Genomic DNA, 22,274 nt, shown 5'->3' on the forward strand with positions numbered 1-22,274 from the left:
TCGTGTCGTTTTTACATTTTTTCTACCTGTTTATTCGGTGTATCTGTGTATTTTTTTTAGCCTGTCTGAATGAATGTTAGGACGGAAATCGAGGAAACCGAGGAACACAAGCCAATCAACGGGTTGAGCTGACGAATTTACAGGGTAAGTGTAAAAGCAGCGTCATAGCATGAAATTATCAAGCTGTTATGATAATTTATCGTTACTGCTGTTGTAATAAGGGCGTGATTTACATATAGTCGTTACTAAGGTATGATTTGTAACGTGTAAAATAAAAAAAATACACGTCAGATCAATTCATATAACACACACGACGCATGCTAAATCAGGTATTGTTTGCATACACATAGAAAAACAAGTAAAGTTAGCCTTTGTTGACCATTTAGAATCACTTTTAATGGTAGGACTTTAGTGTCATTTGTACAGCTTATAGACAGCACCGTCTTTATTTATTTAACTATAGAGTTTCCCTGAGTTCTTCTAAAGTCCAAAAAAAAAAAAGGATTTATAATACTGACTTTCTGAATAATTATGCCAGTTTATTACTCTACTTGGTTGGCGCTCCAGTTGCATGAATTCCTGCATCTCTGCTCTTGTCATGGAGCCAATCAGTCCCTGGTCCTGCTGCTGGGGTGTTATGAAGCCCAGCTTGCTCTCATAGCAGCCTTCAGCTCATCTGGATTGTTGAGTCTGGTGTCCTTTATCTTCCTCTTGACATTTCCCCCAGAGATCCTCTATGGCCCTGATCATCGACTGGCGGCCCCGAAAGCGTCCTGTCAGGCCCCCGAAAGATCATTTAATTCAAAGAAGATGTTGTGGTTTTAAGAGTATCCTTTGGCTTTAAATGTCTTCAGCTGTTAAATCCATCCCATAAACAATAATTAGTGAAACAGTTTGAGAATGAATAAACATTTGATTTATTTTTTAGAAAATTTTACTGTCATAATTAGTAGATATTTAAATTTAGGGTTAAGCTTGGCAGAAGTGCTGCAAAAATGACCAGATAAAGTGGGGAAAGGAGGTTAAAGAGGTAATAACGGGCACAAAGTGTCATAAATTGGTTACAAATTACAAAATAGTTCAAAAAAGCAATGAAAATGGGTTAAAAAGTGGCAAAAATATAAGAGAAGTGGCAAAAATGTGTAAAAGAGTGGCACACAGGGGATAAAACATGTGGGAAAAGTGGTTTAAAGGGGTTAAAGAATGGCAAAAATTGGGCAGAGGAAGCAAAAATGGGCAAAAAGTATCAAAAACAGCAAAAATTAGTGAAAAGGGGTTCAAGAGTGGCACACAAGGGCAATTAATGGCAGGAAGTTGCAAAAGGCGGTTAAAGAGTGGCAAAAATGGGTGAAAAGTGGCAAAAATTGGTTCAAAGTTGCAACTGTTGTTAAAAAATGTCATGAAAAGAGGTTAAAAAGTGGATAAACTAGGTAAAAAGTGGCAAAAATGGCTAAGAGTGGTACAAAGTGGATAAAACATGCAGGAAAATTGGTTTAAAGAATGACTAAAATTGGGTTAAAAAGGCAAAAAGGGGTTAGAATTATTTGGTATTAAATCACATTTGTGGAGGGCCCATTCTCTGGGATTTTCAGGGCCCAGCCAGTTCTGCTGTCAGGTCTGTCTCCTTGTGTCCCTGCTGCATGATAGATAATAGGGATAGATCTCACTGCTAATGCCTAAAAATGTCCTGTGTTTTGAAAGAAAATAGAAATACTACTATAATAATTTGTCAGCCAGACCAAAATATGTATTTAATTTTTGTGTATTTGAAAGTCTGGCCCCCAGAGTTTCTGTTGAGACTAAATCTGGCCCTTGTGCAGATGTACTTGATGACCCCTGCTCCATGGGGTTCAGGTCAGACCAGTTGGCTGGCCAATCAAACACAGCAATACCATGGTCAGAAAAACAGTTTCTGGTTGTTTTGGCTTGACTGTAGGCAGGTGAAAAGGAAATCAGTATTACTTTAAAGTTTCTCAGCAGATGGAGGCATGAAGGACTCTAAAATTTCCTGGTAGATGACTGACAGTGCTGACTCTGGACTTGATAAAAACCAGTGGGCCAACAGGAGCAGATGGCATGGCAATGAAAAAAAATAAACATTTGAAGTCCATTTCCTGGACCCCTCTGTGTGGTGACTCTTGATCCAGCCTTAGGCCACTCCTTGTGAAGGTCTCCTAAGTTCTTGAATCTGCTTTGTTTGGCAGTCCTCTGCAGGCTGGGCTCATCCCTGTTGATTGTGCCCCTTTTCTTGCCACACTTTACTCTTTCGGTCAACTTTCTATGAATCTGCTTTGATACAGCCTCTGAGAACACCCTATCCTTTCAGCAGTGACCTTCGGTGGCTTACCCTTCTTGTGGAGGGTGTCAATGATTGCCGTCTGGACATTTGTCCAGTCGGCAGTCTTCCCCATAGTTGTAGTTGTGTGTACTGATGAGATGAATTAAGAAATTATGGACATTTAACAGTTTAAAGTATATATTGGGAAAAATGAACTTTTACACGATATTCTAATTCTGATTATCTGAGATGCACCTGTATGTCTTTTTTCCAGTTTCAAAGGGAGGCACCAATATATTGATTGAACATCATTTTCAACTGATATTGATCCTATAAACATTTTTTTTTATTAAATTGACTTATCCAACCTGTATCTAACCAGGGCTATTCCAATTAAACATTATTATACAAAAATCTTATTTAGAAAGCCATGACCAAATGATGAGAAAATTAAAATGCACCTGATTTCCCTGCACACTTGTAAAATAGTCATAAATAATTATAAACAAGCCATGGAAAAAATCTTTGTTGGTAATCTGCTACCTTGTTTTAATCTCAGTATTGATGTGGACTCTGGTTTTCACATTAAGTTGCTCTGATCCTCTGTTGCGTCTTTGTTCCAGGACGTTCCTGCCCCTGTGGCCTTAGCTCCATCATGGTGGACGTTTCATCTGCGTGGGTCTGTCACTCTGAGGGACATAACTTGGCAGATGTCCTGCTTCCTGTTCACATCAGTGATGGTGGCAGCAGTGAAGAGGAGCTCAGTCAGTCCGAAGATAAAAAGACGAACTGGTAAGAAGGTTTTAGCAGCTCTAATATATGAAAAATGATGTGCGTCTGGATTTTTTTTAAACATATGATGTCTTTAACACTCTGACAGGGGCAGCCCGGTGCTGCTGGAGCAGACAGAAGAAGGGTGTTCCTGTGTCTTAACGCTCAAATGCAGCTCCTGCTTCCCGTCTGCCATAACCTGCCTTCTGGTGGTCAGTGAAGCTCGAACCATAGAGGTGTACAACCAGATGGGTGACTACTGCGGGACAGTAAGAGGAGTGAGGGAGGAAAGCACCCAACCAGACAGGTATACACATGCAGTCATCATTTAATCTGGATATTTGACTTGGAATTTCACTGTACAGTATAGACTGGAGGAACATGGTTCCATCTGTGTTGATCAGTCTGATCTATCCTCCTGAGACCTTAGCCTTTGTTAGGAGAGCATTTTTAGTTTCTCCAACTTACTTGGGATAAGTATTATATGATAAGTTAATACATCAGCCTTGTCACTGAGCAGGAATTTCTTGGACATTTTCCTTTCCAAAACCCAGACAAATTCCATAAAATAAAAAAAAATACCTGCAATTTATCTGAAAATTCAAAGTATCCCATGAAAAGTACCCAAAAATTTCTTTAGACAGTCCTCAAATCTTTAAATGAAACTTCCTCATAAAGCCTTAAAATTCCAATAAAAGTTTCCCCCCAAATTCCATGCACATTCCTGAAAAATTTTAAGCAAGTTCAAAAGTTTCCCCCTTAAATTTCTTGGCAAATTCTGGAAATGTTCAAAAACATTCTCCAAAATTCCATGAAAATGATGGAAACATTAAAAAAACAAACAAAAAACTCCCCGAATTAAAAAAAAAAATTCAGACAATTTCAAAGTTCAAACCCAAAACCCAAATTCTCAATCCAGTTCCCCCAGAATTTGGTAATAAATTTCCCATATTCCCAAACAAACAAACAACTCTCAGAAATATACAATATCCTCTAAATTTCCATAAAAAAACTTGACAACTTCCAAGTAAATTCCCTAAAATATCCAAACAGCAGATATCCCAGCATGTCAAGCAAATCCCTTAAACTTATCTCATCAATTCTAATACCAAAAATGATTACTATTATTTAGAGAAGAAAAAAATGTAATGTCCCCATATGTGGACGCAGGGTCTTAGAGGTTAAATCTATCAAGGCTCAGTCAGAGCCTCTGTTTGGTTTAGTATCAGAAAACAGCTATATTGTTATGACCTGGACAAGCCCCCATTTATTATGATCATCTCATAGAGCCATAACAGTACAGGGAAGATCCACACCAAAAACAAGCTGGGAAAGGCTGCATTTATGCCCCTCTGACAGGTGCAGCCCATTAGCAATCCAAAGTTTGCAATACCTCCATGCCACCAACAATTACTCCACCACTAGATGGATCCAAACCTTGACAATAGACGACTAAACGCATTAGGCACAACACAATAAAGCTTTGAACATCACAATATTCATCAGCAATTATGTGAAGTCATGATTTGTGTAAGTCCTCAAAGACAACATTGATGTTCTGTTTCTAAATTTGGATAGACAGAGGCTCTGAAGAATTAAGGTGTAATGAAGAAAAAACACAGTAGTCTCCCATGTGAACCCAGATAGTCACTTCTGCTGACCCTGAGCTTGAGTTTAGGCAGTAGCATTCTTTTTACGGCAGTCATTAACATTTTTGATCGCGAATAATCTCAGGATTTCTGTAGTTAATTGTGATTTATCACATCAATTTTATCCCATTTAAAAAAAATTTGCGACCACGACTGTTTTTGTGTCATTGTTGATTTTCCTTCTGTCTCAACCTACGGATAACTGACTCCCTGTTTGGATACAGAGCAAAGATTTTAACATTAACACAACAACAGAAAAAAGGACTTGTTATGGATTGTAGAGGAAACACAGACAGCTCAGATGACTTCTGACTTGCCCACTGAGCTGTTTTATAGTGAAATGGGATGTTGAGGGGAAGTGGTAGAGTTATTTAACATCCCTGCTGCTGCAGGGAGATGCTGACATGGCTGAACCAAAACGTGCAAAAAGGCCCGATAAGGGGTGCAGGTGGCCGAGTGGTTTAAGGCACGCCCCATGTATGCGGACGGCCCGGGCTCGAATCCAGCCTGAGGCCCTTTACCGCATGTCTCTCCCCCACTCTCGTCCCTGTTCTCAACTCTATCCACTGTCCTCGTCTATCAAATAAAGGCACAAAAATGCCCAAAATAAATCTTAAAAAATAAGAAATAAAAAATAAAAAGCAGGTTAAGCGTGAGATTACTCACGTTTGAAAGAACATTAGAGCTCTTATTCCGGACCTTGATTAAATACGATTAATGCAGTCAATCTTGACAACCCTGATTCTTTTATATTTCTTTTTATTCAATACAGTATGTATGTTATATATTTTTAACAGAAAGCATTAATTCAGTTTAAATGTATGCAGTTAATATCAATACTTGATGGATTTTATCTAATAACGTGAGAAATGAAGGATGTTAAAGCAGCATTTTCTCTCTTCTTTGCTCACAGTTCCGACAGAGGACCTTTCTACAGGAAACAGCTGATGCTTGAGAATCCATCATCCACATGTGAAGTGAAGGTGAGATGCAAAGATCACTTTAGATTTATGTCCAAGTTTTTTCCACAGAGGACTTGAGATGGACTGATTGCATTTTTTTTTCTATACTTTGGTTTTCCAGTGTTTTAAGGTTTGACTGCCAAATTTCAATTTTTCCTGTTTTACAGAACTATAAGTTCTAAAAAACACACATTGTTGCAAATGGAAATTCCTAATAAAGCACTGGATGTTGGTTTGAGGTTTTACACATGCACATGTAGACAGAGTTTATTTGTTCATTTTAGTCTTAAACCTGTTTTTACCCTGGCCTAATTAAACAGATCATTCATTTATTCGTCTTTTTGTTGATTGTTTTACTTCAGTTTTGTATTTTGTGTGTCATAATGGATGCTCAGTCTCACTGGCTGCCAAACTCATCTACCTATGGGCACAGATAAATCAGCCTGAACCTAGAGTCAACATTTCAGCTTCAGTGTTTGTGTTGATGTGTGCATGCAATTGGAAGTCTGATTTGCACAGAATCAGGTAGATTTGAGAGCTGATCACCAATAACCTAAAAATCCTGAGGAGCCTGAATATTAGCTGGTTCTGGTCACCTGTCTATTGATTCGTGTACATCTATAAATGTCTCTTCAAAATAATTGAAATCCTTCATATAAAAATTGTTGAGATATCTTTGACTTTGGATCAGCTCCTCAGGTCCTCAGTTAATGCATTCCGTTATTGTTGTATATGAATGTAGTGAGTTCATTTTATTTTAACCACAGTGTTGTGTTCCTCTCCCCTCTGTACATCAGCTGCTCTCTCTGGCTGGTAGAAAAAGTGTGTTGGTTTGTCGAGTCATCGTCGGCCTTCAGGCTCTTCAGCAGTCCCCTGCTCGAGGCCTCGGCATTGACATGCAGCAGGTGCAGAGTCTAGTGGATGAGATGGGAAAGAGCCTCTCACCTGGAGCTCAGAACCTCATGGACATGGTGCAGTTCCAGCAGAAGGTGGGAGTCATGTAGCAGAAAGTAGCTTCACACTTTCAATGACCTGTGCAGAAAATAAAAGAGAATTTCACCACTGGTAGAAGTGAAAAGACTAGTTAGATAGTTTGTTGACCACCATGACTACTTGCTTGAACTTCTTGATATTTCTTTGTTTTAGATCGCTGAATTTTAACTTCTGTCTTAATATTTCTATGCCCTTTGGAGCAGAAACTGCAGGTTTTTATCTGCATCTTTCCACAGAAATTAACTCTAAAAGAAATGCTAACATCTGTTGGCTTGTGTTCCTTTCTAGAACCAGACTGGCTCTCTTGGTGGCTTCTTTCCTCTCCTGATGGGTAGTGGAGGTCTCTCTGCCCTGGTCCAAGGAGCCAACATCCCCCCAGCAGCCTTCAACAGCCATCCTCAGCCAATGAACTCCAGGGTACCAGTATTATCGGTGCTTTTCTCTCAACGCAGCAAATGAGCACCATAGTTACTGCTTAACTATAAAGCATTAACTATGATTAAATTAATTATTTGTCCTTCTTTAAGCATGTCCACCATGCATCAATACAAGCTTGATTACTGTGCATTACACTGAGTCCTTTTTTCTGTGCTGGCAGCCCCCTGTCAGCTCCCCAAGGCCTGCAGATGAGTCTCTTTCAAGTCCCAGTGGGACATCAGACAGCTCTGCCTCCTCAGACACTCAGTCTAAAGGTATGGATCGTTATTTTTTTTAAATTACAGCACTGGATATCTTGTTGTCTGCATGGATCAACTTGGCATTTAAGATTTGGGAGAAGTACTACCTTGGGATTAAAGGGCTGCTATTTGCATGTCTAACTACTCTCGGTCTTCCTGTCTAATTAAGTTAATTTTGCCTCAAGTTTTTAATGACATAAGCAACAACTTCCTTGTGATGCCGTGCCCCTTCTCTAGTGAGCGCCGAGCCCAGAGGCCCCATAAGCCACGCCCAGCTGACACAGATGATGTCGCACTTCCTGAACGCTCAGGGAAACGATCAGGCGTTGAGCCCCAGCCCTGAGTTTCTGCCCATGCTCCAGAGCGTCTGCGGTCAGGTGACGAAGCTGCGGCTGGACGACGCTGCATTGATGGCGGAGAAGGAGAAGGAGATGACAAACGGTTCATGGTGAGTCTGCTCTGCTATCCATATGTTTAAACTGTACCGGGATGTTTGAAGGGAACTTTATTGACATCTGTAATATCTTTTTCTTTCTTTCTTTTTTTTTTTTTTTTAATAATTTAAATCCATCACTTTTCATCAGCTGAGATCTGTACTATGATCTGTAAACAGATGAAATAGCCCCCTCTTGTGCCAAAATTATGTCATTGCAACAAAAGATAACTGAAGATTTAGAAACAGGCAAGATCAAAATATCATAGTTGATAAATGATGGCCCACACACCATGGTAAATAAATTAGTATAATAGTGCTGCTAGAAGAGGTTGTATTGTATTAATATTTGCTTGCAGGTAATGATTTCTAAAGATCTAAAGAGAAGAGAAAAAGCTTATTACTTTTACCATTTTTGTATTTATTAATAGTGAGTGTGTATGGAGGCCCTAAGAGGACATACATCCATGCATTTGCTTCTATTAAGTTTTTCTTAAAAAAGTACATTTTTATTCTTTTCTCAAGATTTTGACTGATTTATGTCATTATTTCAGGATAACTACTCATTGGTTTTCAGTGGTTAGAAAGTAATTTAAGTCTGTTTCTCTAGTCCTAAGAAATGAACTTGTTTTAAGCAGATACCCAGCATTATTCTTGAAAAAAAAAAAAAAATCAAGTTAAATGTGGGTAAGAGGAAGCTGAAGTGGTGGCCAGAGCTTTCAATTTACAGTTTGATCTTTGCTTCAGCTCTGGTTACTGACTAAAGAAAGAGATTGTGGATGCAAGGGGTCAAAATGAGATTCTCAGGAGAGCGTCTGGGCTCAGCCTTAGAGATGGGGTGAGAAGCTCAGAGAAGAGTTGCTGCTTCTTTAAATCAAAAGGAGACAGTTGAGGTGGATGAAGCATCTGATCAGGAGGTCTTCTAGCCGTCTTCCTGCGGAGGGCTTCAGGCAAAGTTCAGCTGGGAGGAGGCATCAGGGCAGAACTTGGGGTTTCGTATCCCATCAGGCTTTAGAATGCCATGGAAACCTCAGAGGAAGCAGGAAAATGTCACTAAGGAGAGGGATGACTAGTGTGGATTAATCTATAGCAGACCATCACCACTGCAGCCAAGACTTCTTTTATGTTGGTGGTAATTTTTTTTTAGTTTGTTGATGATTTATTCAACGCTGCACTCGTAGCTCATCCGAAGTCCACACAGCTAGCAGACATCTCATCTCCTCTAACCACTGCTGCTTTGCTTTTGCATCCATTTTTGGTGTTGTTTTGCAAGTTTGACTCTTTAAAATTTTCATCCTTGTAATTGGAAATTGCAATTTCAACCTCAGCGGACTAGCAAATGATTTCAGACCTATATTTGACTCAGAACATGGCTCAACAAATAAAATAATAATGTACAGCATCTCTTTGAGCCTACAGTTGTTTTTTCTGCTGATTATTGGGTTTAATAAAACAGAGGGCTGCATCTCAAGCTCAGTTAGCATTCAAACTAGTGTCAGTGAAGGTTGGTAATTGGGTTAAAATGGAAAAAATGACATTCAATATCGGGTTTACTGGTGTGGATTTAATCATTTAAGTCCCCAAAGTCACACTAGCTCTAGGCTCACTGAAAATGCTGCTGCGAGGGAGTCAAAGGCATTAATAGCATCAATGGGAAGGCACAACGGATGAAAAACAAGTAAGAGGCAACGATTTATGGTTCAAAAGTTATTTACTTTAGACAAACTGTGTCACCTTCTGTCGTGTACGATAGCGCCGGTCTGAAAGGCATTTAAATGATCACATTCAGAGAAAAACCAACATGCAGCCACCATTCTTTGCTGCTGCAGTAGGTCCTTTGCTTCTTCTTAAAAACGGTAGCTCATGCATGACATGTTTTCTGGTAGTGAAGAAAAATTGATTTCTGGTTTATAGCACTCACATTTAGCTTGGCTAAATGAAGCAAAATACAAATATAGAGCTAAGCCAAAAATAGAATATAAAGCTAAACCAAAGAGTATCAGATCGGTGCATAAACTAGTGTACTCACCAATACCACACCTGCATTTTAAGCAGTATCGGCTGTTTTCCCGGTACTGGAACTGGAAAAACTGTAGTTTACTTGCCTGGCCTACTTTCACCCTAGAGAATCAAGAGACAGTGGATTGAGAAAGATAGATAAGTCAAGATCTGGAGAAAACAACCAAAATTTACTTGCTATAGTAGTAAATAATGAATATTTGTTTGTATGTGTGCTTAGGACTTCTGTAAATACATTTCTGTTGAAGATACTCTGTCTCATCCTGACAGCTCAGTTAGATGAGGTTAAATTATCCTCTCCTCTAAGGAGAACAGTGTATTTTGATTTAGTTGGTGCAAATCTTTATAGAATTATCTGCCAAGGCTCTCTAACTGCCCTACTTTTATCTGCCATATTTTACTTTACAGTCAGAACTTACATATGTTTGATATGTTTGAAAAGCATTTATTGTCAGCTCCTGTGAGCTGTGACTGGTTTCAATGTGTCTTGTTTACGTGAGTTGCATCTGCTCATACTTGGAAACACAAACTCCTCCATCTGTCACAGAAGCTGTTAGTCAGACTTCAGCCACAGAGAGGGAGAGCCTGTTTGCTAACAGAATTCTGTCCATCATATCTGACGAGTTTTCAACAAGCTCTGCTGACAAATAGAATATATCTTGTCAGCACTTTGCACATCTTCAGTTTTAATATATATCCAACATGTTTGATGCTTCATATTCAAGTGTCTGGAGCTGAACCATCACAAATTTTGGATTACTTTTTTAGTGTTTGCAGCCATTAGGGCTGTCATGATGCCAGAATTTTGAATTTTAAGACAATATCAAACAAACAATATCAGTACAAAGTGAACAAAATGAAAGTCATAGACACCTTATTATCAGGCAAACTGTGTCAGAGTTTACCTCTATTTTTTTAAGGATTCTAGTCCAGAAAGCATACTGAAATCTCTGACACCACAGCAGTCTGGCCAGTGGTTTCCAGTGCAGGGAGGGGTCTGATACTGAGACAATGAGCTCATTTAGCATTGCTGTATGTTTAAATCATACTGCAAATCCTGGCAAAATGCACCAGGCCTTGTAGGATAGATTAAATTTTTCTTGCCAGCACCTCTACAAGGACAGAGCATCAGTTAGCTAGATTTAAAGCTGACAAAAAATATCATTCTACAACAGAAAGCTGATTGCACGAGCTGTTCCTCCACAGCAGCAGTTTGATAAATGACTCTTTGTCAGAGCGGGGCAGCACATGTGGGTTCAGAGAGAATGTCAGCTGAGTGTGACTCCACATCGAGGAGAGAAGCAGCTCAACGGTACATCTTCAGCTGGCTAGAGAGCTTTATACTCTAAATCTGATTCCAGGAAGCAGGAAAGTGTTTTTTCTTCTTCTAATGTTTTTTTATTTTAGCCCTGCCTATTTTAACACTATGTAGAGCTTGTAGTTTTCTTCTTTTCAAAACTTGTTTTGGTCGTATACTCAGCTAAAATATGGTCTAATTTGTAACTGCTGATGTGTTTATTATTTACTGGCTGCCAGGTCAGTTATATTCCGACACTATGGGGCACACAGTGCTTCTCTCAGCTGCAGAACACCGCACCTGACACGTCAGGTTGACTGTTTCACATGCATGGGATGTGTCTCATCCATCTGGGCAAGTGCCAGTAAAGCATGTTTGGTAACGGCAGAGCCTTTACAAAAAATCTTGGAAGGGGATTGGACAAGCATTCTTTCTGTCTCATTCGCCAATCAGAGCAACAAAACAAGGGATAGTGGGCGTGTGCAGCTCTTAGAAGGAGAAAAACATCCTGTCTTCAAGAAGAAGCCTCAGTGCTGTTCTTTTCTCTCCTTTAAATAAAGAAATGTCCTGTTCTGATAACAACTGCAGCTGTAGCTACATTTGAGCTAATCGCCATCATTTAGTGGTGATCTTGTCCATAGCCACAGATGCTGATTGATCAGTCTGGCTCAATCATTTCAGTCTGTGTCTCTGCAGCATGTTTCCACCTGATGACAGACATGTGATCTTTGCACTTCACAGGCTTGGCAAGGTTGGCAGACACCATTGGCGATCGGATCCCTGATTAGAAGCACTGCGTCTGATCTACTGATGACATATTTTTGATAAAATCATTCGATAATGATAAGTCACTGAGTTAAGGGGGTATTCGCTAGCTGTCAGCGGTGCTAGATCCTAAGTTCCTAACCAGTGATTCTTACCTACTTACAGTGATGTGTAATTGTGATTTTACTGGACAATATTGCAATTTGTGGAGGCAATTACAACATAGTGCATAAATGGTATTATGAGTCTGCTAGCTTGATTATCAAGGAAAACATTTTCTATTTTATTCCTTATCTTTAGCATATTTCTTATCATACTGTAAAAGACAATGGATGGCTCTTTTTTGACATCGAGGCTTTTATTTTGAAATGCTCACCTTTCCCAATGGTCACATGATTTCCTTTTCCTCAAGTATTTCATTAAATGAAGAAAACAAAATAGGAGAATTGGGAGAAAAAAAAAACATGTTTTTGCACTTTTTGTGACCAAAATGGAAAAAATGGAAAAACAGCTCGTTTTTCTGTTTGGTCCTTTTTTGGTCAAAAACGAAAAAGCTGAACAACAAGAGTTTCTCCCATTTTTTGAGTCTGGTTTCAACCAGGAAATGGATCTGCTGGAAAATACACTGACCTCCTCCCCCCAGTGTGGCCATTCTTGACATTTCCTATCCAAGTAGAAATGCAGCGTTGCCTATTTCTCTATTTTGTTGCTTTGAAATGCCCTCAGTAAGATATTTTTACTAAAACATAAAGCACCATTTTGCTTTCGTTTCTGAATTTCACATAGAGAGGGAGAAAAGCTGTTAAAAGTAGCCTTCATAGTTTGCTGTAGAATTGCTTTGCTTGTAGTTCATTGCAAGAGCCAGGAAGGCCACTTTTAGCAGCTTTTCTCCCTTATTATGTGAAATTCATCCATGAAATGAAGATTTTTGGTTACAGAGTTAAGCAGAGCTCACCAGTGCTACTCACCCTTTGTTATCATTTTGATTAAGAACCCCCTCAAGTTGAATTTACATATTGTGTATTTAAGACAGATGAGCAGCAGTGGTCAGACAGAAACGTACTCTGGTTGCCGTGACAGGATTGGGAAAAACTTGAAGGTGGTTTTAATTTCTTCAGTATCATTGAGGGTGGAAATAAATGCTAAGAAATCAAAACTTCAGAGACTTAGAAATGACTGGAAATGTTTGAATTTGTGGGAATAAATAGAAAGTCCTCTAAATCATCCTGGTTTAAAGACATTCCTCCAGGTGGTTAGGATTAAACCGACCCAAAGTCAGCTGTCTGAATGTTTCAGACTTAGAGAAATATGGCTGAGTAAGATGGATGCAGCGGGGGTTTGAGGTCAGGGGAAGAGGGTGGTCAGCGATGGCTGTGTGGGTGGTTTAGTTTGAGTTTCTGTGTTTATGTTTGAGGTTGCTTCTGATGTGGCTTCTTGAATCAGACACGGGTTACCTCCTCTGCCCTTTCTCTGCATCGCTACTCCTACTCGTTTTCAATACAAAGTCGATCATGGACATTTATTCTTATATTTTACACAGGTTGTCATAAGACTTGTTAAAAAAAACTGGAAATTTTGTTTAGACAAGGCTTGCTGTTAATACATGTGAGAAACGGGGATTATTGAACTGATATTAAATAATTAATCATCCTTTTAAGCAGTGGAAGATGTGATGTGCTTAATCTGAAGTCTTCCTAAATGCTTTCAAGATTGTGTAAAACTCTGGGAACCAATGCTCTAGGACAGTGGTACTCAACCCTGCTTAACTAAAGAGCCAAATAGTTGAAAAATACCTTTGCAAGAGCCACAATCTAAGCAGTAAAAAGTGGCAAAAACGGCTAAAAGTAGCAGTGAAAATAAGTTAAAGGTGGCAAAAATCATCAAAATGTGGCAAAAAAATTAGAGAAAAGTGACTAAAATGGGCAAAAAGCAGTCAAAAGTGGCAAAATAGTACCAAAAAAACAGAAAAAAAATGGTACTTAATGACACAAAGTAGCTTAAATAGGCAAAAAATTGTGAAAAAGGGCAAAAATGGGATAAAAGTCGCTAAGAGAAGTTGGAAAAATGGTCAAAATAGAGGAAACTAGTGATATATAACGGCAAAAAGTGGCTTAAATGGGTGAAAAATTGTGAAAAAATGTTGAAAAGGGGCAAAAATGGGACAAAAGAGACAAAAATGGTAAAAAGTTTCAAAAAGAAGTGGCAAAAATGGGCAAAAAAGGAAAAGGCTGTAACTAATGGCAAAAGGCAACTTAAAGGGGCAAAAAAAAAGGTGAAAAAGGGAAAAAATTGGGAAAGTGGCAAAAAGAAATGTCAAAAATGGGCAAAAATTGGAAAAAATGGTATTTAATGGCAAAAGGCAGCTTAATTTGACCAAAAAAAAGGTGAAAAGGGCAAAAATGGGATAAGAGTGGTGTTAAGGGCAAATATTGGAAAGAGGTAGGGGAAAAAGGGGGTATTTAATGGCAAAGGGCAGCTTTAATGGCAAAAAGTGGCATCAAAGGGCAAAAATGAGATAAATGTGGCAAAAACGGGATAAATGGGGTAGTTAAATTTAACAGTTAAAGCCTTCTGTACAAGTCTGGGAAAGAAAGTGATTAATGTGATTAATTTCTGAGGTCAGAGTTTCCCTTTTCTAAGGAATAATGTTTCACATTAAGACATTAAAGAGCCACAAATAATCACCAAAGAGCCAAATGTGGCTCCAGAGCCACACATTGAGTATTGCTGCTCTAGGACTTATTTCCCATTGCATGAGTGCAGACTTTCGTTGCATCACTCTTCCATCTTTCTGCTTTGACCAAACATTAATCTTTGCTCTGCCACTCTGCAGGGAGTTGGACTCAGCCATGGAGCGTCGTCTTGAAGAGATGGAGAGGAGACTAAAGGAGCACGTGGACCGCCGTCTCGACGCTCTGGAGCAGAAGCTGGAGAAGGCTCTTCTCAGCGTCCTCAACCAGGGAGCGATGAGCAACCCAGCAGGTGATGCACTGTCCCCCGGGCCGTCAGAGCAGACTGCTGCAACACCAGCCGTGCACTGAGTGTAAAACCTCTAAAGGACTAACAAAACATGTGACCTGCGAGCCTTTTTGCCATAAAAATCAACCTTTGAGTTTAAGAGGAGGCAGAAAAGGTAAAAAAAAACAACTAAGTGATAGCAATAATCCACTAAATGTAAACGTGTGTTGAACTACGAGTGTTCATCCATCTTTTGTAACAGTTTGCCTAACTTTTATCTCTGGGAAAATAGCAAATGTTTGCAACTCTGCTCGACAGCAAAAGTCAATGTCCTGAGTGTAGGACAGTCTAGGTTTGTAGGCTGGTTACCATGATGCACATTTACTGGAAAAAATGCCAGAGGTTTCCCATCCTGATACCAAAAACAATTCATGTGTCTGCAAGTATTTTCAGCTGTATGAAATGTAGGCTGGAGGACCGTTTTCAACAAAGGTCCATGTTTAGTCAAGCTGATTTTGAACTTTTCTTTTCCAGCCAGAGAAAAAAGTAAGATTTCAGAGACGGTATTACTGAAGGCTAATGCAGTGAAGTGATCTGATCCAGGTTAGTGTCATCAGCAGGGGTGTACCATGAAGGGAGCTCAACATATCCGGTCTTTCTTTGGGTAAGCAGGATTGACAAAGCCCAAAGCTCCAGTTAGAGATATCTGGCCAAGATTTGCATCCTCTGTTTTTTAAAATAATCCTGTCCACACATGAAAATGCACTGTTGCGTGTTGTAAAGAACATACCATGTCAATAACAGTCTGCTTTTCACTGCACAGGCGAAGCAGCTCACTGACAGACGGCAACAATGTCTTTGTGTGCAAAAACATTCCCACCATTGTTGACAATTTAATTTTCAGTGTTGTCCCAGTGTTCAATGTTGGGGAGTGAGTCTTTGCCCAAAGTGAAGGACTCCAAGTATCTCTGGGTCTTGTTCACGAGTGAAGGTAGAATGAAGAACGTGCCATTGACAGGCAGATTGGTGCAGCATCAACAGTCTTGGAGGCGTTGTACCGTACTATTGTGGTGAAGAGGGAGCTGATCCAGAAGGCAACGGTCGATCTATGTTCCAACCCTCACTTATGGTTATGAAGTCTGGGTGATGACTGAAAGAATGAGATTAGAGGTTTGAGTGGTCGAGGGTGTCTGGGCTCAGAGGAGCTTGGATATCTGAGGCCCCATCCACATGAAAATGAATTTAGGTGTATACGCACAAGTTTTATGTCGGATCGGCGTTTCATCCACGCGGAAACGGCGTTTCGAGTGACTGTAAACGCTACTTTTGAAAACGGGTCTCAGAGTGCATAAATCCATAAACGACTGCCGTTTTGTCTCGGTGTGGACAGCTATCCACATCTTTCTTGAAACGATTATGTCACACATAGCCTATCTCCCTTGAGGCGCCTGCGCAGGTCCAACCAAAACATTAATGGCGGACTACAGGGTTGTGTTCATGCTGCAGAAGCTACTGAGCTTATTATGGCTTTTACAGCAAAATCTGATGCTCCTTTACCACCACCGCAAAACGCATAAACCATATGTTCTTAAAGAAGAAGAAAGTTTGAGTCAGTTTTCTGTGAGCTTCTTCTTCTCCTTTGGTGCATTTCCGTGGCAGCGTTACAGCGCCACTTACAGGCTTGGCATATGCACTACAGCATTTTCAGTCTTTTCAGTGGTTCCTGAAATGACTCCGTCTTTACAGAAAACTTTTTTTAAAACGAAACGGCAATGTATCGTTTTTGTCTCCGTGTGGACGGAGCCTGACGGGGCCACTGCTCCCTCACTTTGGAAGGAGCCACTTGAGGTGGTTTAGTTCCTGGGCGCCTTCCTGTAGAGGTCTTCCAGGCACATCTAACTGGGAGGAGACCCCGAGGCAGACACAGAAGTCGCCGGAGGGATTTTATCTCCCATCTGGCCTGGGAGCGCCTTGGAATCCCTCAGGAGGAAGTGGAAAACATTGCTGGGGAGAAGGACGTCTGGGTTGACTTACTTCACCTGCTGCCTCTGCAACCCGACCTCGGATAAACTGAGGAAGATGGATGCATGCATGTGCTAGTTTGGCTACGCCCACCATTGCCATAATAATTAAGGATATTAACACCCCACACCAGTGGCATCAAACAGAGAAACTGGTGTACAATGTGATGTTACACTCTGGATGGAGCTTCCAAAAACTGCTTTTTCAGTACCTTAAAATTCCACTTGCATGTGTAAGAAACGCTGAAGTGCACAGAAAAACCTCCATTTTCAAAAATACCTGCCTACATGTGGACTTGGATTTAGACTCGACACACCAGTCTGACCCTGTAATCCCCCTTTGTGGTACACCCCTTAGTGGTATTCCCATTTATTTACAGTAAAATGTGCATGCAAACACTCCTTCCATCGATGCACAGTCCATGCAGTCCTCTTGTCGTCCTCGTCCAACATTTGATCTTATTTACACTTCTTCGTATCTGCACTGATCTGCTGTTCACTGTTTCGTTTAGTGGTGCTGCAGCTATTCGGTTTACATCATTCTGGCTTCAAAATGAACTCTAACAGAGTTTATAGATGGTGTAACAGATGAGAAAAGGTTTTAATACAGCACAGTAATGTTTTAAATAATGTACATGTCTGTAACATAAAGCTTACTTGAAAATGTAAATGTTTAATGACTGTTCACCAGTGATGTTGATGTTTTTAATAACTGTACTGCAGTAAATAGCAATAAACATCTATTTATGCAGATAAATGTCTCTTTTTCTTAGCTGCTAATGACATCATGGACTTCATTCGTGTCCATGCGTCTCACTTCACAGTCATATCATGTGGAAATTAAGACCCAGTGACCTTGAGCTTTGACCTCCAGAATCTGGTCAGTTCATCCTTGATTTAGTGTGGATAATGGGTACATTGCATCTTATTGTCAAAACATGAGTCAAGGTTTCTTGACAATGGTGGCAAAAGGAAGGAAAATGTTGCTCTTGCAGTGTTTCCCGCAGATCTTCCAGTAACGCTGACTCATAAATGGGTCAAACAATTAACCACAGAGGTCGATGAAAGTCTTCTTAAACTGGAGCAGTGAGTCTTGCACAGAAACCGTCTGTGTGTCAGCTTTGATCCCAAAACACGAAAAGAAACCAGAGATAATCAATGCCAAGACACTGAACCCCAAACGAGTCACACATTTACCAAATAAGGGCACCAAATTATAAAATCATGTTGGATATTTTTTAAGCCATGTGGAAACAGACACTGAGTCAGCAGAAGAAGAGAGAAAAACCTGCTCCATCGATCAGAACAAACAGGGTTCCATTAGAGTTTCGTCCAACTGGGGCAGATTCATCATCTCCCCTGGTAAATGTCAACCATCTTTATTTCCAAGAGAGTTTAAGTAATTATCCGGACCAGAATCATCTCTTAGCTAATCTTGTGTTCGTGTGTAAGCTCTCCAGCCTCCTCCACATTAGTTACATAAGTCTTTGCACATCCAAGCTACAAGATGGTGACAGGACTACCTCTTTAAATCTCAGTCTCACTAATACAATTTAGAAGACACTTTACATCTGCAAAAGTGATCTGTATCTCCTCATTAGGGCAGGTCTTTCTGACATCAGCATGCATTTAAGACATAAAACTGATGACGCTGTTCATCAAAACTCTTGACCCTGCTTGACTTTACAGTTTAGGAGATTTATGCACATGGATTTTCTTTCCTCAGAAGTTTAAGGAAGCCATAAGTTTCAACCAATCTGACCAGAATGCCTACTTAACAATTCTGTTGTTTTCACTGTTTACCCTGCAGGAGGAACTCCTCATTTTGCACATTTGACAACTTTTAAGGATGCATATCATGGAAAAACCCACATTTTCAGTATTTTGCATTCATATGTGGGTATCTGGAGTTTCTGCCTACCCATAAATGTGAAATAAACCACCTATGTGGTCCACCTATGTCTAGCGATTTGTTCGGAATCAGATGTACCCTCACATGGTTTTTCCACTGAAATATTAAGGCCCCTGAGAAGCTCAGTGAGGCCCTTCCTACATGTGATTTCAATCAATCAGTCAGATCAATGGCATTAACATTCACTTCTTTCCAGAGCTGAAAAGCATTCAAGATGAACTTTTGTGAAGGTCTGGTGTTGTTGCTTTTGCAAGTGTGGGAGTCGCTGGAGCAGTGTCACTCAACCCTGCTCAACCAAAGAGCCAAATTGTTGAAAAATACCTTTGCAAGAGTCACAATCGAAGTGGGGAAGCAAAAACGGCTTGACGTAGCAATAACAATAAGTTAAAGCTTGCAAATGGGGAGGAAAAGGGGTCAGAAAGTAGCAATAAATGGGTGAGAAGTGACAAAAAATGAGTCATAGATGACATAAAATAATCCAAATGTGGCAAAAAAATGAGTGACAAGTGACTAAAATGGGCAAAAAGTAGTAAAGAGTGGCAAAAATAGGAAGGAAAATAGGAAATAAATGATATTTAGTGGTAAAAGGTAGCTTAAATGGATGAAAAGTGGGAAAAGGGGCAAAAATGGGATAAAAGTGGCAAAAAGAAGTGGCAAGAATGGGCAAAAAATAGGAAATAAATGGCGTTTAGTGGTAAAGGGTAGCTGAAATGGGTGAAAAGGGGCAAAAATGGGATAAAAGTAGCAAAATGGGCCAAAAACAGGAAGCAAGTGGTATTTAATGTGAACAGATAGCTTAAATGGATGAAAAGTGGCAAAAAAGTGTCAAAATGGGCAAAAAAGTAGCAAAAAAATGGCTAAAATGGGCAAAATGGGATAAAGAAGTAAAAAGAAGTGGCAAAAACAGGAAAAATAAAATATGAAACAATGGTATTTAATGACTGAAGGTAGCTTAAATGGGTGAAAAGTGGCAAAACTGTGAAAAAAGGGCAAAGAAGTTTCCCTTTTTTAAGATTTTCTGAGGGGATAATATTTAGTTTAAGACATAGGAAAGAGCCACATGTGGCTCCAGAGCCATGCTGAGTAACACTGCCCTAGAGTAATATGGAGCAGGAGAGTTCAGCATAGAAGATCAACGTGTGTCTTCACATCACCCTCCAGCTGCAGAGGGCCAAAAGGTGAAGTGGCTGGACGTTAATGTTTATGGAGACATCCCATCCACCGACTGCATCATCAGCCTCAGTACAGCAGGGATCAGGGCGGGCTGCCAAACTCCCCCAAAAGACAAATCTAAGGACCATGTTTGCCACTGTGTAGCATCCCCTCTTCTTTTAACAATAGGCTGTAAATGTGAGGAGAGCAGCTGCTGGAGTTTTGGGAGAGGAATGTTGTCTTATTCTTGTCTGCAGAGGATTCTAGCTGCTCAACTGTCCTGGGACTCCTTTGACAGATTTTAAAGAGCTCCAAATATTTTCTATTAGTAAAAGGTTTGGACTGCAGGCAGGCCAGTTCAGGACCCAGACTCTTCTGTGAAGTCATGCTGTTGTGGTGTATGTGGTATGTAGTTTAGCATTGTCTTGCTGAAAGAGACGTTGTCTTGATGAGAGCATATGTGGCTCTGAAACCTCTCTCTACTTTTCAGCATTGATAGTTCCTTTCCAGACGTTAGAGCTTGTTAGCGTGGTGAATGTGCAGGTCACAACTTATTCACGAGAATGTTTTGGAGTTGTTGGATTGAGTATTTGATGAGTTTGATGAGGGAAAGCAAAAAATACCGTCTGCTAACTTAGCAGTAGCTGTGCAGCTGGTATATCGGTCCCCCCAGATCTACAAACAGTTTGTACTGACAACTAAAGGAATTGAACCTGTTATAAGACTATAGGAATTATGGCAATGGGCGAATTTGCCAAAATGTTGAAGTATCCCTTTAAAAGAAGAACAAAGAACAGCAGTGAGTTGTTTTCTTTTCAAAAACGGCAAAAGTCGTGTACTGACATGTCTACAGTCCCCATGGTTCGTGTTATTCCTCCGTAGCTGCGCACACACACCTCAGTTGCGGCTATGTCACCTGTTTTGTTACTCTGATTGGCCCGTAAAGATGTGGCAGAACGTTCATCCAATCACACTCTGATTTTTTTTCAAATCCTCTGCCCTTTCTCAAACGCTGTCTATGAGAGGTTTACAAGATGGATCCATCTGGCGTGTCAGGTTACAGTTAACCTAATTAGTCACTAAATGCTCCTCCAGCTGTTTTTCATTAGTACCACTTACTTTTCCAGCCTTGTGTTGCCCCGTCTCTACTTTTCTGAGATGTGTTGCTGCTATCAAATTCAAAATGAGCAGATATTGGTTCATGAAATGGTAAAATGTCTCAGTTTCAACATCTGATTTATGTTCTTTTGCACTGATCATCAACTGGTGGCCCGGGGGCCTTATCAGGTCCGCCAAAGCTTCCTGTCCAGCCCCCGAAAGATCATTAAATTCAGAAAAGGCGGAAAGAAGATGTTGTCCTTTTAAGAGTATCCGTTGGCCTGAAATGTCTGCAGCTGTTAAATCCATCCCAAAAACAATTAATAGTGAAAGTTTTAGAATGACTCTAATCTGTTTTACAGAAATTTACTGTCATAATTAGTAGATATTTAAAATTAAGGTTAAGGTTGGCAGAAGTGCTGCAAAAATGACCAGATAAAGTGGTGAAAAGAGGTTCAAATGTGGCAAAAATTGGATAAAGAGGGAAAAGGGGGCAAAAAGTGTCATAAGTTGGTTACAAATGACAAAAATGGTTCAAAAAGTTAATGAAAAAAAGAAGTCAAAAAGTGGCAAAAATAGATAAAAAGGGGCAAAAATGGGTAAAAAAGTGGCACAAAGGGGATGAAACATGCAGGAAAAGTGGTTTAAATGGGTTAAAAAATGGCAAAAATTGGGTAAAGGAAGCAAAAATGGGCAAAAAGTATCAAAAATAGCCTGGCAAGTTAGTAAAAAGGTGTTCAAGAGTGGCACGTGAGGGAAATCATTGACAGGAAAGTTGCAAAAAGGGGGTTCAAGAGTAGCAAAAATGGGTGAAGAGTGGCAAAAATTGTTTTTTTAAGTTGCAACAATTGTTGAAAGAATTCAATGAAAAGAGGTTAAAAAGTGGCAAAAATAGAAGAAAAGTGGCAAAAATGGATAAAAGAGTGGCACAAAGGGGATAAAACTGCAGGGAAAAGTGGTTTAAATGGGTTAAATATGGCTAATATTGGGTTAAAAAGCAAAAAGGGGTCAAAATGAGTTAATACTGGTGCTAAATCACAATTGTGGAGGGCCCATTCTCTGGGATTTTCAGGGATCCAGTCAATTCCGTGGGCAGACCTGTCTCCTTGTGGCCTGCTGTATTATAGATAAGAGACAGATCTCACTGGTAATGACTACAAATGTTCTGTGTTTTGAAAGAAAAAACAAATACTAATAAAATAATATTTCAATTAGACCAAAATATATATATCTAATTTTTGTGTATTTAAAAGTCTGGCCCCCAAAGTTTCTATTGAGACTTTAATCTG

The 22,274-nt window shown here is 39.9% G+C and overlaps 1 protein-coding gene across 1 annotated transcript; it reads left to right on the top strand.

Moving 5' to 3' along the window:
- The first annotated feature begins 6 nt into the window (after nucleotides 1–6).
- c20h10orf88 (chromosome 20 C10orf88 homolog) lies at nucleotides 7–16,399 on the top strand. Its single transcript, XM_041815717.1, has 9 exons — nucleotides 7–144; nucleotides 2,902–3,070; nucleotides 3,159–3,356; nucleotides 5,612–5,681; nucleotides 6,458–6,649; nucleotides 6,942–7,070; nucleotides 7,252–7,345; nucleotides 7,568–7,778; nucleotides 14,678–16,399. The coding sequence occupies exons 2-9, from the start codon at nucleotides 2,934–2,936 to the stop codon at nucleotides 14,883–14,885; spliced, it is 1,239 nt and encodes a 412-aa protein (XP_041671651.1). The 5' UTR covers nucleotides 7–144; nucleotides 2,902–2,933; the 3' UTR covers nucleotides 14,886–16,399.
- Nucleotides 16,400–22,274: the final 5,875 nt, after the last annotated feature.

The sequence above is a fragment of the Cheilinus undulatus genome, linkage group 20 (assembly GCF_018320785.1).
Source record: "Cheilinus undulatus linkage group 20, ASM1832078v1, whole genome shotgun sequence".
NCBI lineage: Eukaryota > Metazoa > Chordata > Actinopteri > Labriformes > Labridae > Cheilinus > Cheilinus undulatus.